The 17403-nt window shown below is 36.0% G+C and overlaps 1 protein-coding gene across 1 annotated transcript in view; it reads right to left on the bottom strand.

The window, feature by feature from the left end:
• The window catches only part of PTPN14 (protein tyrosine phosphatase non-receptor type 14), a 176816-nt gene that overhangs the window by 127470 nt on the left and 31943 nt on the right, over positions 1-17403 (bottom strand). Inside the window, exon 2 of the mRNA XM_044674715.1 lies at positions 6353-6673. Within this exon, the coding sequence (XP_044530650.1) occupies positions 6353-6526 (174 nt within the window). The 5' untranslated portion in view covers positions 6527-6673. The remainder of the gene's footprint in view (positions 1-6352; positions 6674-17403) is intronic.

Below are 17403 nucleotides of genomic sequence, written 5' to 3' on the forward strand. Positions count from 1 at the left end.
AGACTACTAAATCCCAACAGGTGATACTAATTTAAGTATAACTAAAATATATGATAACTGAAAGAGCAGAATGGTAGTCTGGAGAGAAAAAGAAAAGGAAGGAAGGAAGGAAGGAAGGAAGGAAGGAAGGAAGGAAGGAAGGAAGGAAGGAAGGAAGGAAGGAAGGAAGGAAGGAAAGAAGGAAGGAAGAAGAGGTAAGAAAAAAGGGAAGGAGGGAAGGGAGGGAAGAAAAAAGGGAAGGTGGGACGGGGACAAGAGAACAGAAGGAAATTCAGAAAGAGGAACAGAGAAATGAAGTAATTTTGTTACTATAGTGCTTAATGTATACTTTTAAAAAATAGAATAAATCAATCAACATTTAGTAAACATCTACTATATACCATATACTGTGCTAAGTACTAGAGGAAGAAGGGAATGAGCATTTACATAGTGCCTACCAAGTGTCAAGCTCAGTGCTAAGGGGTTGGGTAACAAATGTTACCTAATTTGATGAGAAATTGTTTCATTCACAATCCTTCTATATTTTATATTAAAATGTTCGTGTTTGCCCATTATCAAGTCCATAATAAAAATGAACTTCTAATTCTAAAAAAATATCATTATAAAAATTCAATACACACAATTTTCAAAGAACACTTGTTTCATAATGAGAAGTACATCTATACTATAGCATATTTTCAGTGACAAAGCATTACATACAATTGAGGTTCTAATCCCTCTAAAAGAACAAACATTTCTCTAAACTTTCCATATTAATAGAAATAGCATGATAGGGTAGTGGATAGAATCCTGGGATATGTATCAGGAAGATCTGAGTTAAAATTCAGTCTCAGACACCTACTAGCTATATGATCACAGGCAAATTACTTAATCTGTCTTTCCTCAGCATCCCTATCTGTTAAATATAGTAATAGCACCTACCTCCCAGAGTTATGAGATAATTGTAAAGCACTCTGTAAACCCTAAAGCACTAGTTAAATAATAATAATACTGAATTTTCCTCTTCTAACACCTCATCCAGTCCTATGTATTCCTCTAATCCAAATACAGAAAATACAAGTAGCTAAAATAGACCATATACTCATTCTGTCAGTTTTGTTTATCAGTGGAGGTTGCATTCTTCTTCAAGGTGTGTCTGGAAGTAAAAAATTGTTGTCATTTTTTTTCAAAGCATTTAAACTTACAAAAGGCCAAGTTTTTAGTGTTATTTGTCACCCAGTTAATATGAAGATGAAAATGGATGTTACACCCATACCACCCTAAACATGCCCAATCTCCTTTGATCTCAGTATCTTCCTGGTGAGTATTTGGATGGGAGACCACTAGAAATACTATAGGCTTTGAAGAGCAAGATGAGGCAAACTAAAAAGCAATTGAGTTCTAATTGTGTCTCTATCTCTAAACTAGGTCTTCTACAGGTACATCTCTATTATGTCCTGCTCTACTCATTGACAAAGGAACAAAGAGCAACTTCTCTCTTTCTTCCCATCCTTTTCCCTCGTAGTTGAGCATACAGATGCTACTTAGCTGTTTTCATCCTCTCTCACCCCTCCTAGTCAGTAGACTAAAGAAAAATAAGCATAAGTATTCCAGATCTCTTTACTCTTCTCTAGCAAACACTAGCAGACCAAAGTGACTCTGGTGTCAGCATACAGGAGACCCACTCTGAGGTTCATGATGGTCATTGATTATTAATTTCTTTCCTCTTAGAAACAAATTATATCTCATATCTTTAGGATTCTCACAACAAAAGAATGCCAGCTGTAGACTTTAGAACCCAGCCAGTCCAATCCATAACTGATCAAAAATTCCTTTTTATGCATTAGAAAAATATATGATCGATCACATAGTGTGATAGGGATGCGATTAGGGTTTTGATGTTAAAGGATCACTCTACTGCAAATATGAATATCAAGGAAATAGGTTTTAAATAATGATACATGTATAACCCAGTGGAACTGCTTGTTAGCTTCAGGAGGAGGGAAGAGAGAGCAGGGTGGGGATAATCATGAATCATGTAACCATGAAAAAATATTATAAATAATTTTTTTAATTCCTTTTCAGCATACTAAGGAAATAGTCACTTACCCTTTATTTAAACATCTATACTGAGGAGAAACTCACCATCTCCAAAGATCACCCAATCTACTTTTGAATACCTCTAATTGTTAGGAAAAATGAAAAGAAAGGAGCAAGAATTTATTTATTAAGGGTCTACTACATGCCAAGTGCATTTACTATTAAGGACCTACTATATGCCAAGAGCTGTGATAAGCACTTTACAAATATTATCCCATTTTATTCTTACTACCTCTTTGCAAATTTCACCTTCCTAAACTTGTTCTAAAGACAAGAAAAATAAGACAATCTCACTTTCATATAAAATTACTTCAAATACAGGAAGCAAGCAAGCAAGCACCTTTATAAATATCTCATTTGATTTTAAAAACATCTCTTGGAGGTAGGTACTATTTGTCCCCATTTTACAATTAAGGAAACTGAGGCAAATAGAAGATAAGTGACTTACCCTGGACCATATAGCAAATAAGTATCTGAGGTAGGATTTAAACACAGGTCTTCCTGAATACAGGTACAGTGCTCTAACCACAGTACCACCTAGCTGCCTCCATGAAAGCCACTTTATGTTCCTCTTAAGTTTTCTCATCTTTAGACTAAATAACTCCAATTCCTTAAACCTTTCCCCATATGACACCATCTCAAGGTTCTTCACTATTCCAGCTGACTTGATGGGCTCCCATTTATCACTGACATTCCTAAAATGTGGTACCAAAAAGTAAACATAGTCTTCTCTAGATGTTTTTGCCATGGCAGAATACAGCAGGATCATTTGCCTGAGCACTAGTGAAAGTCAAAGGGCCTGGAATAGCAAGGAAGCCAATACCAGTGGATCCCAGAGATCATGGAGAGGAGTAAAGTGTAAAGTTAAAAAAAAGAGTAAAGTGTAAAGATAAGAAAATGGAGAGAGTAAGAGGTTACAAAGGGCTTTGCATGCCTAAAAAGAAGATCTTCTATTTGATCCTGGACATTGCAGATAGCAGGGAGTCATGAAAGTTTACTGAGTAGAGGGTTGACATGGGGGAAAGACTGATGTAGAGAGGGACAGACACTAAAGGCAAACCAACTAGTAGATTGTTGCAATAGTCTAGATGTGAAGTGATAAAGGTCTACACAGGAATGACAGCAGTGTTAGAGAGAAGGGGACATATATGAGACAAAGGTAGGAACAACAGGACTTGGCCAATGATTGTATATAGTGGGTGAGAGTGAGGAATAAATGATGACATATGGGTTGCAAGCCTGGAAGGCTTGGGGGGAAAACCAGTAAGTTCAATTTTGGACATGCTGAATTTAGGATGTCTCTGGGAACTCCGGTTGGAGATGTCCAATAAGCAGCTAGAGATGTGAGCTAGGAAGTAATCAGAGAGGTTGGCGTTAGATAAGTAGATTTGAGAATCATGAGCATGGAATTGGTGACCTTAGCAGATAATTTAACCACTCTTAGGCTGTTTCCTCATCTTCAAAATGAAGAGGTCAAACAAGATAGCCTTTAAGGTTACTTCCAGTTCTAAATCTATAATCCTATGGCATCAAACCATTAATAGGCCATTTAATAAACTCTGAATACACTTAAATGTATTACTGTATATACAGCATTTCTCCTTCTTGCCCACAAGAACAGTAAGCCAAACACTTCACTATACTTTAGGCAAACTGAACCAAACAAAAAAAAGCATTTCTTTGATCTACCAGTAAATTCATGAATTTGAGTTATTATTAAAGATTCTAGTTTCATTATATGTCATTTTTGTGTGAGCCATATATCTGTGTATTTGTACCTGGTTAGGAATTACCTGGCAGTGAATATACTTGATAATCTCACTGAATATCTCTCTCTCTCTCTCTCTCTCTCTCTCTCTCTCTCTCTCTCTCTCTCTCTCTCTCTCCCTTTCTCTCTCATATAAAATTACATTTATTAATTGGCATTAAGTCTATCCGGCATTTGATTTGCCACTGCTAAAAAAGAAAAAAAGGTTTCTAGACTGACTTCTAACAAAGTATAGTCTTGACATTCCCATCTCCATGCTTTCAAAAAAAAAAACTACCTCCCATGACTAGTAAACATTCCCACCTTATCCCCGTTAAACTGTGAGTTCCTGAGGGTGGAGACTATCTTTTGTCTTTTTTTTTTTTAATATCCCCAGCACTTGGCACAGTGCCTGGCACATAGTAGACATTTAACACTGACTGTCTTTGCCTTTTAGAATCCCTAGTTTCCCTCAGTTCAGGTAATACTTTCTACCTGAAGTCTTTCCTCATCTGGTAATAAGTGCTTTCTCCCTCATCAAATTGCCTGGCATTTCCTTATCTGTGTACATGTTATATCCCCCAGTAGAATTAAAGCTCTTTGAGGCAATAATTATTTCATTTCTGTCTAGGATTGCTTAGCACTATACCTTCAAATGAATACAAAAAGATTCTGCATATAGCAGATGCTTAATGAATGCAAGACATAGGGATAGGTATTAGCAACCCCTTTCCTCTTTATATTATGATAAAATTTGGTTATAATAGTTAAAATAAGTGTCAAGGGTAGCTTTGATCAACAGAACTAGCATTAGGTCCAGCAAAAGGTATAGAGGAGCTAAAGAAAGAAATCAACAGATAGGATATGTCACAAGAGGGCAACATGCAGCCTGGAGAATGTGTGGAAGAAGCAAACAGGCCAATTCAGCCTGCACAAGGTTGATGTGGGTAAAGAGAAGGAGCTGGACTATTTGCTAATTATGTATGTGCACTAAATAGATGACACACCACCCTCCTCCTCCTCACCTTACCTATTAGGCTCTAATTCCCCAAAGCAAGCCACACAGTACCTTGCCTAGGCAGGGCTTTACTGCTAGGATGGATACAAGTGATATTAAAAAGAGTGCTCTGTGAATTATTCATTCTAGCACTTGATACATTTGGAGCATGACCTTTTTGTCAGCATCTCAGGTATGTTTGCTTCTACCTTTAACCTTACAGACTGGAGTCTCTGTTCAATCAGGTCATCTCACCCTTAATGGCTCTTGAGCAAATATCCAACAGTGCATTTTAATGGCATTCCCTTTGTAATAATCATTTTTAGAATAAGATGTTATATTTATGGTGCAAATTCCAGATACAGAACACCCACAGGTATAAGACTCCTCACCCCTTTGAAGTCAATAAGAGGAACATTTTATTAACAAGTCTCCTTGAAGTCTTTAAAATCAGGAAAGAGTAAAATTGGACTGATATTGTAGGTGCTAGAAGTATCTCTTCTAAGAAATAATCAGAGAGATTAAATAGTCTCAATTGTGTTTTGTTTTCTAAAAGAAAAGAAAGGGAGAAAAGAAGGAAGGAAAGAAGGAAGGAAAGAAGGAAGGAAGGAAGGAAGGAAGGAAGGAAGGAAGGAAGGAAGGAAGAAAGAAAGAAAGAAAGAAAGAAAGAAAGAAAGAAAGAAAGAAAGAAAGAAAGAAAGAAAGAAAGAAAGAAAGAAAGAAAGAAAGAAAGAAAGAAAGAAAGAAAGAAAGAAAGAAAAATGAAGGAAGGAAGAATCTCATAGATGGGATTGCTTATAGGTAGGGATAGCTAGATGACACATTAAATAAAGTGCTGGAGTCAGGAAGACCTGAGTTCAAAACCAGCCTCAGATACCTATTAGCTGTGACCTTGGGCAAGCCACTTATTGTTTGCCTTAGTTTCATCATCTGTAAAATGAGTTAGAGAAGGAAATGGCAAACCACACCAGTATCTTTGCCAAGAGACCTCAAATGGGTTCTGAAAGAGTCAGAAAGAGTTGAAAACTACTGAACTACAACAAAGAAACTGAATTCTTAAGAAACCCTAAGGAAACAAACTCCTATTATTTTACAGCCTGACACAAATGAAATTGTTTTTTCACTCTTTATTTCTGTTCCCTTCTTTTAATTTGCAAGACAATATCAAAACACCAAAAAGCAGCTGTGATCAACCTGTACGTAAGAGTTTTATTCTAATGTTATTTTTTTAAGTGAAGAACAAATACAGAAAAAAAGCCCCAACCCACTCAACTATTTCAATATTCGAAACCATCTGCTAGAGAGAGGGCCTTTCTCTTCCAGATCCCAGAAAAACTTCTCTCCCCAGATAAAACAAATGGGGATTAAAACACAGGGCAAACTCTAGATGGTGTCCTTGTTTCTCCCACCACTCAGTTTCATAAACTTACATGATAAAATCAGGCCAATGGCTAAGAATAAGAGGATTCTCATAAACAGACTGTTCAGAGCCTAGAGACAAATGACTGATTCTTTCTCATCACCCTTACCTCTCGTAACTCCAGTCTCTGAGCCACAGCCTCCAGACACTCTTGCCCTGTGCTCTCCACTGACAGGGTACACTCTATCACATTGCTGTCCAAGAGGCGGATCCGAGTGACAAAGCAATTCTTGCTTAAGACATTGTAGCGCCGAGTCCGGCGAAGTTTCAGCCCAAATGGCATGGCTATATGGCGGAAGACAGCTGCCCCCTTATCTCAAAGTCACCTCAGCAATCGTGTGGTTTGGGGATTTCTCTAGCAGGTCTGATACTCCATGTATAGGAAGAGGTGTCCATGCCCAACACAGCACTCCAGTGGCACAGCTGCAAACTATAGACAAAAGGCATGGTTAGACTCAGGTAGAACTCAAACAAGTCCTGAGAAGAAAAAGAAAAAAATTCAAATCCCCAATTAAGTTCCCAAAAGCTCTTTAGCCCGAAGTTCTGCTATGGGTACTGGTGGTAGGCATAGGAAAGAGAGGGGGAAAAACAAGAGGCTATGAAAAAATGATAGAACCAAGAGATACATTTGATGGGGGCATTGGGGCAACTAGGGTGGCACAGTGAATGGAGCACTGGACCTGAAGTCAGGAAGATTCATCCTCCTGAGTTCAAATACAGCTTCAGTTATATAATTCTGGGCAAACTCAGTTTGCCTCAGTTCCTCATCTATACAAAGAGCTACAGAAGGAAATGGCAAACTACTCCAGTATCATTGCCAAGAAAATCTCCAAATGGGGTCATGAAGAGTTGGACATGACTGAAAAATGCCTGAACAAGAAGTATGATGAAGGCATTATGAGATGCCTACCATTTAATCAGGTGCCCTTTACCATTAGTTATTGTTTTGTATCATTCTCGACCTATAATATCAATTCTATAGGAGCATTTCTGTTTTTGGAAATCCCTCAGCAACTTCTTCATAATAGTTCTGAGGGAATTAGGAAGGCCAGTAACTTAGCTATCATCACACAATTAATGTATCAGAGCCAGAACTTAGACCTACTTAAATCCTACTCTAAAGCCAGCCCTCTATCCATGATGCCTCTCTACCACTACTTCAAAAATCCACATATCTTTATTAGAAGCACTGTAGCAAGAGGAGGAGGAAGGATAACAACATCTAACTTTTATTTAGCACTTACTATGTACTTTGTTAAGCATTTTACAATTATACTCTCATTAAATCCCTACAACAACCACAGAAAGTAGATGTATTATTATTATCTCCATCTTATAAAGAAGGAAACTGAGGTCAACAGAGGTGAAATGACTTGCCCAGGGTGACACAGCTAGTAAATGTCTGAGACCATTCAGGTCTTCCTAACTCTAGACCTACTACTCTATCAATTTAGCCTATGTAGTAAGTTTTAGATAAATATTTTTGCGTTTGTCTTCAAAATTTAAAGGGGCAGGCAGTAAGTTTTTTAGGCTGTTTTATAGCATGAAGTAACAGAAGCAAAGGGCAGCTAAAATGATATAATAATTCAGAAACAAGATTTGGAATAAATGCTTTCCTCCCTCCTCCATTATATTTGAAGACCAGTCTTTGTCCAATCCAACATACCATGCTGTTTGTCTTCATATCAGCTTTCAAAAGAAAGAAACACACATGCATAAATACATATATTCATACATACACACACACACATTCTCAAAGAGATCTGTGATCTCATTAATTTGGGAGTTTCCTCAAACAAAGCAGATTACAACTCATCCATTCCTATCTCATCTCTGTAACTATTGTCCATGCCCTGCCAAAAGTTTGCCACAGGGCATCAGCTCAACATACTAGAGGCTTTCCTCACTTTCTCAGATGTTATGAGGGCGCCTGTCTCCTTTGATCACTTACTCTTATCGCTCCCAACTGTGTTTGTGTGAATATATAATATATGTGTATGTGTGTGTATTCACATGTACATATTTTATATGTATGGATCTAAAAATGTGTTTTTCTCCTCTGATCCATGTTTCATATAGCTATAAGGTAAACTTCCTAATACACAAATATATCATGTCAATTATTCAAAAGCTTTTATTGGTTCCATCCTGCCTCTAGGGAAAAAAATGCAAACTCCCTATCCTGGCACTGAAGCTCCTCTACAATCTATCTCCAAACTATCTTTCTATATTTTACTTTCTTCTCCTTTACATATGTAACATTCAAACCAAAATGGACAACTAGTTCTTTGTTCATTTCAACCCATATTCTCCTAACTATTTAGATATGCTTGTAGAATGTTTTGCGTATCTGGAACACATTTGTTCCTCATCTCTGTTTATTATATGATTTTTTTTCTTTAAAAGCCAGTTGAGGGGCTGCTAGGTGGCCCAGTGGATGGACAGCCAGGCCTGAAGATGGGAGGTCCTGGGTTCAAACCTGGTCTTATAAACTTCCTAGCTAGGTGACCCTGGACAAGTTACTTAACCCCAATTGCTTAACCCTTACCACTCTTCTGCCTTCAAACCAAATCTTAATATCAATTCTAAGACAGAAGGTAAGGATTTTTTTTAAAGGAGCTAATTGGGTTGCCACTTCCTTCATAAAGCCTTCCCAGAAGCCAACTCTACAAACCTAGATTTCTAAAAGTTCTTTTTTTATTATTCTTATTGTTAAGTTTTGTTTACAAATTTCCTTCATTTCCAAATACTTCCTCTTACCTCCTCTACTCAGAGGAGCATGAGGATAAATAACATGGGTTTGAGGGAAGAAAGTAGTTCAATAAAATTAACTGGTAATATAAATCTTATTTGTGTCCATGTCCAATTTTCTCTTCATTCTCCTCCTTAGATTTAATTCTGTGAGAATGAGGATCTTTGCAGTTCCCTAAACCTGTGCATAGAGTAAGTACCTAAACAGTGTTTACTGAATAATTGAACTTATTAGTTGAATGGATAAGAAAAGGGAGTACATTTAAATATACAGACTTGGCTTTTTCTCCTTTTTTAAATAGAAAAATTTTAAATGGAGAAACAACACAGATTCTTCAAATGATTTAAAACTATTGCTTTTATTTTTCCTTTTCAGCAAAGTCTTTAAATGACCAAATTCTGAAAACAGTTGTCATAGTCCCAGGTTTTCAACATGATTAACCTCAAAACTTTTATTACCATATTTAATTTGTGACAAGTTTTACAGGCATACTGATACCCACTCATGAGTAGAATGTGTAGATGAATACCAGTTCTGTCACTTACTAGCCTATATGACTTTAGGCAAACCACTTAGTACCCTTTAGGGCTCAATTTCCTCATCTGTAAATTGGGGCAGGGGGAGGGGATATAGATTAGAGAGCTTCTACAATCCCTTCCAGCACTGACTATGATCCTAAGTTTATGTAGTCAAATTTGGATGCTATGATCCTACAATTCTGACCAAGTTGTCATAGCCACCACAAGAGGCAACAATAACAAAGGAAGGTCAATACCATCTAGCACTGTGCCAATAATTCTATAACTGCATGGCTCAGGAAACTCATTAGAAAACTGAAATGCTCTGACAGTTCTTCTATTCAACTTTTTGTACTGTAGGAGGTTTACTTTCATCTCACTCCCAACTTTCGTAATTGCCCCCAAATGATAGCACTGACCTAAGTCATTGTGCAGCCACCCAGTTGGTTCACAAATCTCTCATTCTACTACGGAGAATTTTTCTTCCCTGCCTCAAGCCCCAGGGAAACACAGATGTTAAGAGGAAACCCTTAGAGGCATTTTAAAATTAATAAATAAAAGCTTTTCCATAATGTTGATGGACTGCTCCATGCTAGTACCCCAGATTTCAACAGAGGTTGTCAGGATACTATTATATAACACTGCAAAACACTATCCTGGACTGCTATACCACATTTCTTATGCTAGCCCCATAGTGCATTCCTTCATAGGACAGGTTATTTTTTTTTGAAGGTTTAAAACAGAGATGCTAGAGCATATACTTTGATTAAGTAACAGCCAGAAAGGCATTACCATTTCTTAAGCACTTTATGTTGGCAGAGCTTTATGTTTATCTACAAGGTAGACTTGCATTGCTTATCCTTAGATTACACTTTGAGGATCTGTGGAAGGAATCCAGAATAGAGTGACCCACCCAAAGTTCCACAATCAACAATCAGAGCCTAAAGTCAAATTCACAGAGTGAGTGTTTTACTTTGAGGCAGCAAAGTGGCACAGTGATAGAATGCTAAGCTTGGAATGAAGAAGATTTGAATTCATATGTGAACTCAGATATTTACTAGTTGTGTGACAAGTCACTTCTCCTGTTTTGCCTCAGTTTCCTCATCTGTAAGTTGGGCATTTAGGTGGTACAATGGATGGAGTGTCAGGTCTGGAGTCTAGAAGACTCATCTTCCTGAGTTCAAATCTGGCCTCAGATACTTAGTAACTGTGTAATCCTAACAAGTCACTTAACCCTGTATACCTCAGTTTCCGAGAGAGAGAGAGAGAGAGAGAGAGAGAGAGAGAGAGAGAGAGAGAGAAGTAAATGGTCAACTACACCAGTATCTTTGCCAAGAAAACTTCAAATGGGGTCATAGAGTCAGATATAGCTGAACAACAACAAAAACCTTCCAGGATTGTTGCCAGGTTCAAATGAGATAATAATTGTGAAGTGGCTAGCACAGTGCTTACCATACAGCAGGTGCTATGTAAATGCTATTTATTAGTATCCATTAGACTATGCACTCTTTGAGAGACAGGACTATTTTTTGCCTTGTGCTATTTCTCCAGAAGTCAGTACAATGCCTTAGTGCACAGTAAGCACTTAATTGTTTATTGACCAACTAACATGAGTTAACTCAGTCGGTTATCACAGATCTCAAACTTTTAGATATCTTAACTTCCTTACACTCTCAAAGATCCCAAGGAGTTTTGGCTTATATGGTCTATATCTATTGATATTTACCATATTCGAAATTAAAATGTCTTAGTATGATTATAAAAATAATACTAGCCAGAGGATCCTCCTGAGTATTGGTACTTCCCTCTCTTTTTGGTCTCCCAGATCATGCTTTGAGAACCACAAAGTAGTAGGAGAGGGCTCAGAAAGAAAGCTAGATGCCACCTTCTCGATTTCAATACTGGCTTCTAGCAGAGAAAAAATTCCTTCTGTGAAACATAAGCAATCCCCCCATAACCCTAGCAACTATCACACATACAGATATGAATACACACACACACACACACACACACACCCCAAGAATATTTTAAATGGCTTTATAAAGCTAACCTCCCAATCCTAATAAAAAAAAATCAATCTAAAAAGTAAACACCATCGATATGTCGATAGTAGTTGAAGAATAACATCTTTAAAATCAACAATGGTACACAGTTCTCACGTCCCTCTCTTAGAACTACTCAGCCATCTGGTTTTAATTTTAGATATATGATCTATGGAGAGAATCAACATGTGACAGGGGCGAATGTGTATTTTTAAACTTCTCTGAATAAGGCTGCTGAACTTGCACAAATGCACAGTTCAAATGTTAACTTTTTCAAACCAAGAAAATATGAAATCCAGGGCACTTTAAACAGACTTATGCTCCTTGGAATTATATCAACAGGATGCTGAAAGAGATCTCAAAAAGATCACTTAAACCATCCCCAGCCTACAAGTAAGATATTAACTGAATCAAAAGGCAAATAACCTAGGGAGTAAGGCTTAGTGATTACTAGAGGGCTTTTTAGTTCTAAATTGTTATAATTTTATTAAATACTCATCCCTATTTTTAGGCTTTCCTGTGAACATTCCATAGCCTCCATCATTTTAACCAATTTCATTATAAACTACACACTACATATAAGGTCCATTCTCAAAACTAGCTTGTTGTATATATGTTTATATATATACATATGTTTATATATATATATGTGTGTGTGTGTGTGTGTGTGTGTGTTCACATATATATGAAATTCTGTCCTCAGTAAAGACCTATCAATTAATATCACTTTTATCTACCTGAAGTAGAGGCTATAAATATCTCTACAGGAGAAGAAAATAACCGTAATGTCAACTTAAAGGGCTTTGTAATCTTCTTTGAGGAACTTTTTGTTTTGTTTTATTTTAAGATAATGACTTTATTAATAAATATACATCCATATGATGATGTAGATACAAATCATGAACACTACTCCATTCCTATACACACAATTGCACACGAATAGTTCAAGTTCATGGACATAAAAACATACACAGTATCTATCAGACTTTTTACAGCAGAGTACAATGTGCCGATATTAATTAATTGGTAATTATTTCATCTGTAATTATCTGTGGGAAAAGTAAACTGTAAAAAATTAAAGAATCAAAGTGGTCTGATTACAAAACAAATTTCAGTAATTTTACTGTATCATTTAATTTTCAAAAGTGAAATGAATACTTGCAATCACAGGCTTATATAATCTACTTGCAAAAAAGAAAAGAGAAATATTCTGATACATCCTAGTGTTTATAAGCATATAGTTAAGCTACATTTAAAAATATATGTACTATGATAATATAAGAATATAGAGGGAACAAAACATCCAGAAATGAAAAATCTTTTAAATAAGTGTTCTGAATTACTCAATTTTGCTGAAAAAGCATGATAAAATTTTACTATACATCTATTAATAATGATGTACAGAGTTGCAGTTACTACTGTAAGCACCTGTCTTTAAAGCTTTTTAATTCATAAAAGTAAAGTTCTCTTTTTACATCATATTTTGAAGTTATTCTTAAAATGGGCTAATAACTCATCAACTGGATCGAGGGTTTTTGTTTTAAAGAAATTTAAACATCATCAGATCCCATTTTAGAATGATTGTGCATATAATCAGTATTTGTTCATACTTTACATTATCCTTACTTTTTAAAGGTAAAGATTTTATCCAATTTGATGAGTATTTTGTATGAACAAATACTGATTATATACATGATCATTCTAAAAAGGAACTTTTTTTTAATGGTTTTGCTAAAACAATGAAATTTTACCAGGAGAAAATACAAGACAGCCTACATCTAAAAGGGCACCAAATTTTTATCCAACTATATACCCATAAAGCATCTCTTATCATCAAAACTCAGACACTTGCCTTTGGAGTTAAAGGGCAGGCTAACACAATGAGTTATAAAATTAGGAGCTAATCCTGGAAAGGCAAGATATTATATACCTTTTTTAAAATCTCATTTTATATATATTTTAATTTGTTTGGGGACCAAATTTAATTCATGTTGGGACTTCTCACTGAGGAACATCCTCTACCAGTGCCAACCAGTATTTTCTCTGTAACTTAGAATCTTAGAGAGTAACTTGCCCAGAATCACACAGCCAGCATAAATAAGGGTAGGTCCAGAAATCACGTGTTTGTGAATCTAAAACTAACTATTTACTGTGCTGTCTGCTTTGAGATACACCTATTTCCAGTGGGGAAAAACAGCCCAAAATTTCTATCTTAGTGCCATAAGAGAAGCCAGCGATTTTCAGTGGGACTTCAGAGTTTTCCAAAACTAACACTAACCATTAGAGAGCAGAGTGATCCTGATTCTTCAAGATGGATAGCTTAAATAGTTACAGGAAGAAAGTAAATATTTCATTTCATTCCATTCCATTCAACAAATACTTATTAATTATGTATATGGCATTATGCTAGGCTAAAGATTATATATGTATACATACATGCAGGTATGTGTGTGTATGAATGTATACACATACCCTAATATCTGCCATCAGGGAGTGGACATTCCATTACAAGATATAACATGTATACAGATAAGTATAACACAAGGTGGTTTGAGGAAAGAGAGGGCACTAGTAACTGAAGGGAGGGGCTGCCTGGAAGATCTAAAGAGAGAAACATAGCACCAGATATGGACCTTAAAGGAAGAAGGATTTTGATAGGCAGAAATGAGAAAGGAATACATCCAGAAATAAAGATCACTTCTTTGCATGCCTAAAGATAGAATATGGAAATTCAAGCTTAGAGTGCATGGAAGGGAGTTATGATTTAAAAAAATTGTTTGTGAAAATAAATTGCAGCCAGAAAATGAAGAGTTTTAAAAGTGAGGCAAAAGAGTTTGTAATTTTGTTTTAAGAGCAATAGGGAAGTTTTAAGCCAAGAGTCTTATAGCTGTGTCTAGGGACGTTTGTTTTTTCCATTTGTGTAAAGGACGGATAGGATAATAATCTGAGTGAGATATGGTAAAGACCGAAGTAGGTGGACGTTCACATAAAGGGTGGCATAAGATTTTTTTATCAAAGATGTCATGAAGATAGAATTAGCATAATTTGGCAACTAATCAGATGTAGGAAGAAAAGGAAAAAGAAGAGTCAATGAGAAGGTTAGATTTCATTATATATGGAGAATTAGAAAATTGGGATTACCTCAACAGAAACAAGGAAGTGTGGAGGAAGAAAAATGTTGTGTTTTTTTTTTTTTGGTTTGGTTTGGTTTTGGTAGGGGAGTAAAGAGAGGTTAGTAACATTTAATTATGTTTAATTTAAGAAGTTCACAGAACTTCCAAGTGGAAATACTCTGGAATGCAAGAAACAGATTAGGGCTCAGTGAATATATTTATTTATATACACACACACACACACACACACACACACACACACACACACACACACACACACTCTCACACTGAGTTATCTGAATAGACATGATCATTGAAACCATTGGAAAGATAGATAAGATCCCAAAGTCTAATGTAGAAATAGATGATATTTCAAAAGACATCCACAATTAAGATGGCTGATGATCCAGAAACCAAGGAGGAACAAACAGATGGGGAAAAATTAAAAAAAAAAAATTGGAGCCCTGGAAGCCAATGGGAATGAAAAGTGATGAAGAATACAAAACCAGAGAAGGCAAGAAAGGTGTAGACCATTAAGAAAACCACAAAATTGAGGGATCAGGAGATCATAGTAGTGCTTAAGAGAATAATTTCAGTATAGTAGTGGTATCAGAAGCCGGAGTTATGGGATGGCAACTTTAGTGGATAATATTAAAGTAGAACCACCAGTGTAGAAAGATCCTTGGGGGAGACTTTTTGGGGGAAGGCGAGGGGATTGAAGGAAGAGATGCAGAAATGTTTATAGACCAAAGCAAGAATCCATTGATTAGAGATGTCATAATGTTACAATTATTTATGCTTTCTACTGAATCATAGAATCAGAATTGGAAGAGAACTTGAGAGAAAGAGAAAAACCAATAGACCAAGCAAGCAAACTCCTAACAAAGAAGGAAGAGAGTGCTTCTGTTCACCATAAATGACTTCCCAAGTTGGCAAAACAGCATGTTGTCTCGTAAAATAGCAATCTTCATTATTTCCTGTGCTCATTTATTTTTTCCAAATGCGTCTTTGAGAAATCAGAATGAGATAGAGGAAAATAAGGATTTTTATAACACAAAAAATGTCTTTTGCTAATTTAGACAACTCTCTTGATAACATAGAAAAATGAACTATCCTCTCTTGAAAACAGGAAAATGGTAACAGCCAAGTACTGAATAATCCACTAAACTGGATTACCTCAGCCTTATCATGGACATGCTACTAGGTAACAAGACAAAATAACAATAATAACAACAACAAAAGATACCAAATGCAACCCATTTGTTTTTCCCAAGGAAATGTGCTTGGATGTGAAATACCAATGTCAAATGGCTACATCTCATTTTTCTTGTTTTTAATTTTCCCCTGGCCAATGGAGGTATGAAATTTGTTGTTATTTTTGTTGTTTTCCACTAGGATTAAGGACTAAAATACCCCAAAGTAGCTAATTACTGTTCAGCAGAATCCTCTATTTACTAACAGTCTCTGGAATTTTTCCAGCATTTTATATTACTACAGGTCTTGAGCACAACTCTAAGAACTATTCAGTCCTGGTCTATCAATTTATGAAAAGGGAAAACTGATGCAACTAGTTCATCTCATGTGTAAACCTATGTATAAATACTATATGGGTCTAAGGAAAGTTTGATGCTTTTGATGTGTTATGTGGAGGGAGAAGAAAAGGAAGGTGTATGTTTAGGTGATGAAAGGAGATCAAAGGGAGGCAAGGGGGCAGTGGTTGCTTTTTTTAGCATTTTTTCTATATTTTCCTAAAAATTAACCAGAAGGAATTTCTTTAAGGAATTTGCCTCAAAATGAGTTTATAAGTTTTTTTCAATTTGTATATAATTTTCTTCCTCTACGTTTGACTTAGCCATTCTCTGCCCACTGAGTTGTGATGATACATAAAATCATTCTGTAAAGAAGTCACATCACTGAACACTGGGATGGTTTTAGATTAAATTATGACATTTTAAAAGGCAATAAAAGTCAAAACAAAGCTGTTCCTATGAAAGGCTTAGAATACCAATGGTTATCTTTGACTGCTAAAGAAAAGTATATGTGTGCTTTTGGTGGGTTATTTCAGTTGTAACCAACTCTTCGTGACCCCATTTGGTTCTTGATAGAGATAGTGAAGTAGTTTGCCATTTCCTTCTATAGCTCATTTTTCAGATGAAGAAACTGTAGTAAACAGGGTTAAGTGACTTGCCCAGTTTTTGAGGCCAGATTTGAAACCCAGAACTCTATCCACTGAACCACATAGTTGCTACACACACATACACATGTGTATGTATATTATATGTGTGTGTATATATATATATTATATATATGTATGTGTAATGTGTGATTGTAATATGGATTTGGCAACTAGGTGGTACACTAGATAGAGGACTAGACCTGGAGTCAGGAAGATTCATCTTCCTAAGTTCAAATTTGGCCTCAGGCACTTACTAGCTATGTGACCCTAGGGAAGTCACTTAACCCTGTCTGCCTCAATTTCCTCATCTATAAAATAAATTTGAAAAGGAAGTAGTTAAACCACTCCAGTATCTTTGCCAAGAAAACCCCAAATAGGGACTAGAATAACTAACCATCAAAAATGTATATATATATATATATATACACATACACACATACATATATGTGTATGTGTTTAAAAGTATATATTGAGAAAATATGTGTGCATATATAAATGTGTATATATATGCATATATACTCACATACAAGGATAAACATATATGTAAACAGCCATATTT

Source organism: Gracilinanus agilis, chromosome 4, assembly GCF_016433145.1.
Source record: "Gracilinanus agilis isolate LMUSP501 chromosome 4, AgileGrace, whole genome shotgun sequence".
In the NCBI taxonomy this organism is placed as follows: domain Eukaryota; kingdom Metazoa; phylum Chordata; class Mammalia; order Didelphimorphia; family Didelphidae; genus Gracilinanus; species Gracilinanus agilis.